The sequence below is a fragment of the Mus pahari genome, chromosome 1 (genome assembly GCF_900095145.1).
Source record: "Mus pahari chromosome 1, PAHARI_EIJ_v1.1, whole genome shotgun sequence".
In the NCBI taxonomy this organism is placed as follows: domain Eukaryota; kingdom Metazoa; phylum Chordata; class Mammalia; order Rodentia; family Muridae; genus Mus; species Mus pahari.
Window position 1 is genome coordinate 145,670,081 of NC_034590.1, and position 4,757 is coordinate 145,674,837.

Here is a 4,757-nt window from a genome sequence, read left to right on the forward strand (position 1 = left end):
TATATATATATATATATATATATATATATATATATATATATATATCTTATTTAAAAGATTGTAATCAGAAATTTAAATGTTGTATTGCAGAAAAAGTTAGCTGCTATGCCTGACCATACAGATGTTTCTCTAAGTCCAGAGGAGCGGGTCCGTGCCCTAAGCAAGCTTGGTTGTAATATCTCCATTAATGAAGACATCACCCCACGCCGTTACTTCAGGTCCGGAGTGGAAATGGAAAGGATGGCATCTGTGTATTTGGAAGAAGGAAACCTGGAAAATGCCTTTGTTCTTTATAACAAATTTATAACGTAAGTCTCTTAACTGAAAGTTTGTTTCCCTTTAATGTTATTAAAAGTGTATTATGTAGGATGGCTATATTATTCATGAATTTATTTGCATGAATGCAGGTGCATGCATACGACAGCACACATGTTGAATTACCAAACAACCTCAGGTGTTGGTTCTTGCCTTCTACCTTGTTTGAAATGAGGTCTCAGTTTTTTGGTGTTGCTGTTTATTCTGTGGCATTGTTCCTGAGGAAACAGGAATGTCTAATCACCCCACACAAGGAACTGATAACGAACTAAAGTAAGAAAACCACTAAAATCCAACTTGGCAAACCAATGAATTTTATTGGGATCGTTTACAGAAGTACAGGTGAACGGTTGCATACAGGAGCGAAAGTGGTCCAAAGACAGCTACAATACTAAAAACCCACCCCAGCACTCCAGGTTATGAAAACTGGAAATCTGGAGCACACAGCACAACTTGCTGGCAGCTCAATAGGTTGGAATCTGTCTCTTTCAGGCCATCCAGGTGTTCTAGACCTCTTCTAGGTAGCTCAGCTTATCTGAGAGTCTCTCCACAGTCCTTGCCGAAGACATTCAGTCAGGGGTTTCTAAGACCTGGGGGGGGGGGGACTGCACTCGGATACCCAGGTAAGGAATGGATTCGGCATGACAGACAGAGCCACAGACACAGATGGCTGTATCAACTGCTGTGAAATCTTTACTTCAAGCATCAGACTTTATACACATGAAACAAGGAACAAGGAATTGGCACAGGTTCAAGACAGATCATAATCTTACTTAGAAACTTATTACCATACAGATCATCATTATTGCAAGCACAGAACATCTAGTGAGAAGTTTAACTTTAGCACTTTGCCTGCGGTCATGCTGCCTGACACTTGGTTTTACTAGCTTCGTTTTTTCCCAGGTACTATCGCCTGTGGTTAATACCACCAACCATGATTATGATGTTCTAATATCCTATTTTTAAGACTTTCTTAACTCCATCTAAATTCCCTTATAAATTCTTTCCAATCTGAAACTTTCATAATATTTTATTTCACTTTCCATCCTATCGTTAGGATTCCTTCTAACTCTAGTATTTCTGATAAACCCTGATTCAAACCTTTGCATTGCATCCATGATTTTTCCTTAACCTAAAGAGGAATTTCTTAACAGAATTACTAGCAAGTAGGCAGCTGGAGAATCATCTTTAGTAACAGTCTTATTTAATGCTAGATCACGTTCATTTTCCACTTCCTGCTCTTGCCCTATCTTTTGACTCCACCATGGATAACCAAGTCTGCTCAAGCTAATGCGTACTGTTCTCGTTCTACAACGGTTCAGTAGTTACTTCCTTATTCCCAGGAATATCTTATGCTGTATCTAAAAATCCACCCCTCACCTGAAGGTGAGATGGTTGCTGCACAGGAGCTGTAGATCAAAGGCTACAAACAATTAATAATCCCAATGCTCAGGTACTGATTATCCCCCAGCATGATCCCAGGAGGAAAGCACTCCATGACTATCTAGGTCACTGCCATTGACTTTCAGGGAGGCAAAGCCACGTGTGGCACGAACCCCCTGGACAAGCAGCTATTCAAGCTCTTTGATCTCCATGCTGCACAGTCTTCTCTGAAGAGGGTACAGCAAGTCCTGACTGCTTAAATATGCTTGAGAAAGGAGGGGCCTAATGAATCTTGTCAGTTTTAGGGACTTCCTGAACTGTTTAAGTTGTTTATTTCCTGAGTTTAAGGAGCTTCCCCCAAAGAATGGTAGATTTTACCTCCCCCCTAGAATACCCTGTGTCTTAGGAAGCTTCCCTCTAAAACAGAGGGGTTTCACTCAAAGGTAATTGCTGTACATTATTACTGACTACTGAAGTACACTTGTTTCCAGATTTTACAAGAGTTCAGGATATTTAAACATAACTCTTAAATGCTTTACTGTTGGGGCCATCTTTCTAGTATTTCCTCCCCACTCCCCGCCCCCACCTCCTTCTTCTTTCCTTGTTTGGACAAAGGGTTTCTTGTAGCCCAGACTGGAAAACACCATGTACCTGGGGAAGGATGAAGTTAAATTCCTGGTCCTCCTGCCTCTCCAGAATCTTCAGGATTACAAGTGCATGCCAGTATGTGTGGCAAAGCCTTTGACTTTAAAAAATTCCAAATATGTGAAATAAGCGTTTTTCTGTATTTTGTTTATTTTATTTATGACTAGTCGTTCAGGTGGAGGTGGTTATTCTGAAAACATTCAGCTGAAATGAATAAAATATTTTTAAATACCACTTTTAGTGATTCCACCAAGTACAAAGAAAAAGAATTTACGTATTATTTAATTTCTAAGGCAATAGCTTGAAAGATTAACTTGGAAATCTAGAGAATGGGTGACTACCTTCCTCCTACCTGGGAAAAAATCAACTGTTAGCAGGAAGTTGAAAAATAAATAAGGAACTGAGGATTGTCTACCACAGTCTGTGACCAAAATGCCTTAAAGGCTTTATAGTTTCTGAATTATATTTTCAATGGGTCATATATTTTCTACCTTCTGGTCCAGTTTTGTGTAAACTTCTGCACATCCTCCACATGAAGGAAAAGGGCCACTATCCTCTCTTGGCAGTGAGTCTTCAGTGTTTGAATTCTCTTGTCATATTAGCTGAGTGAGATTTCTTACTTCACTTACTTTCCGTGGACTTGAATGATGAAACAACAAATGAGGCCTTATGGGAGAAAATCTCTGAGAACACTTCAGTTCTGAGTGTCTGTGATTTTCCTGATAAGTCTTTGGCAGCTAACTGCTTTCCTTTAGCTTCTGCAAACCTTAGCTGCCACATGTCAAAAATGGAAGTTGTGCTTGTGTTTAAGTGTGACCTATAACCCTATTATCAGATAAAATAAAATGGATATGTCTGTGTGGTTGAAAGCATCAGAACCAGTAGTTGTAAGCTACCTGTGTGAGATGATCTACACGCCACCATGATCTATTAAGAAAATGCTAGTCATTCATTTTGTGAATATATATTGATCACTTATTCTGGGCTGATACCATTCTTCATGCCAGGGATACTTTATAGAATAAGGAAGAAAAACGTGCAGAATTGCTACCTTCACTTTCCCTGGGAGCAGTGTACCTGTTTTGCATGTTAAATGGGTCATTTTCCCACACCCTGGGGGAAAAAAGGCTCAGCAGAAGGGAAGAGTGTGGTAGAAAATGACTTCCATTTAACACGTCCACTAGTGATCCCATTGTTGACTCTCTTAGCTGTGAATCTTCAGTTACAAGTTTTTATAAACTCAGGACAGTGATGCTGACTCATAGGTGGTTGAGTCTTTAGGGATTAAAGGGATTTATACCCATTGTTCCAAAATCTTGCATATAACTAAGACAATGCCCTGGGGAGGGACCCCCCCCCCAAAAAAAAAAAAAACAAAAAAACTAGAGTATGAAGGGAGTATGTAGTGAGTATGTAGAAATCCTGACCTTAACCCTTCTCTTAGTTTGCTTTCTGTTTCTGTGATAAAGGCCATAACTAAAAGTAACTAGAGGAGGAAAGGGTTATTATTTCAGTAGTCCAATCACAGCCCATCATGAAGGGAAGTCAAGACAAGAACTCAGGGTAGAATCCTAGATGCATAAACTGAAGCAGAAGCCATGGAGGAACCTGGCTTACTATGCTTATTCCTCATGGCTTGCTCAGCTTGCTTTCTTATACAATCTAGGACCACCTGCTTAGGAATAGCACCACCCATAGTGGACTGGACCTTCCTACAGGGATCATTAATCAAGTAAAAGTCCCACAGAGTTGCCTACAGGGCAATCCAAAGGAGGCATTTTCTCAATTGAGCTTGTGTCAAATGGACAAAACACTAGCCAGCACAACTAAATGAAGAACACTTTGTTTAGTGAAAGTACTTGTTTACCCAGAGTAATAAACATACCCACCTTTAGAGAGAGGGTGGATGTAAAGACCACAGTTAAATAAAATGTTTTTGAGTGGAATTTTTTTTTTAAAAAAAATGCTTGTTAGAAAGTCACTAAATTTCACTTCACACCAGACAGAATGGCTAGGATAAAAAATTCAGGTGACAGCAGATTCTGGTGAGGATGCGGAGAAAGAGGAACACTCCTCCATTGCTGGTGGGATTGCAAGCTTGTACAACCACTCTGAAAATCATTCTGGTGGTTCCTCAGAAAACTGGACATAGTACTACCGGCAGATCCATCAATACCTCTTCTGGGTATATACCCAGAAGATGCTCCAACTGGTAATAAGGACACATGCTCCACTGTGTTCATAGCTGCCCTATTTATAATAGTCAGAAGCTGGAAAGAACCCAGATGTACCTAAACAGAGGAATGGATACAGAAAATATGGTGCATTTACACAATGGAGTACTACTCAGCTATTAAAAACAATGAATTTATGAAATTCTTGGGCAAATGGATGTATCTGGAGGATATCATCCT

General features: G+C 39.8%; 1 protein-coding gene across 1 annotated transcript in view; it reads left to right on the forward strand.

Moving 5' to 3' along the window:
• Positions 1 to 95: 95 nt before the first annotated feature.
• Positions 96 to 4,757, forward strand: part of Stambpl1 (STAM binding protein like 1) — a 17,981-nt gene continuing 13,319 nt past the window's right edge. The window contains exons 1-2 of the mRNA XM_029536411.1: positions 96 to 308; positions 2,331 to 2,421. Coding sequence (XP_029392271.1) covers positions 106 to 308; positions 2,331 to 2,421 — 294 coding nt within the window. The 5' untranslated portion in view covers positions 96 to 105. The remainder of the gene's footprint in view (positions 309 to 2,330; positions 2,422 to 4,757) is intronic.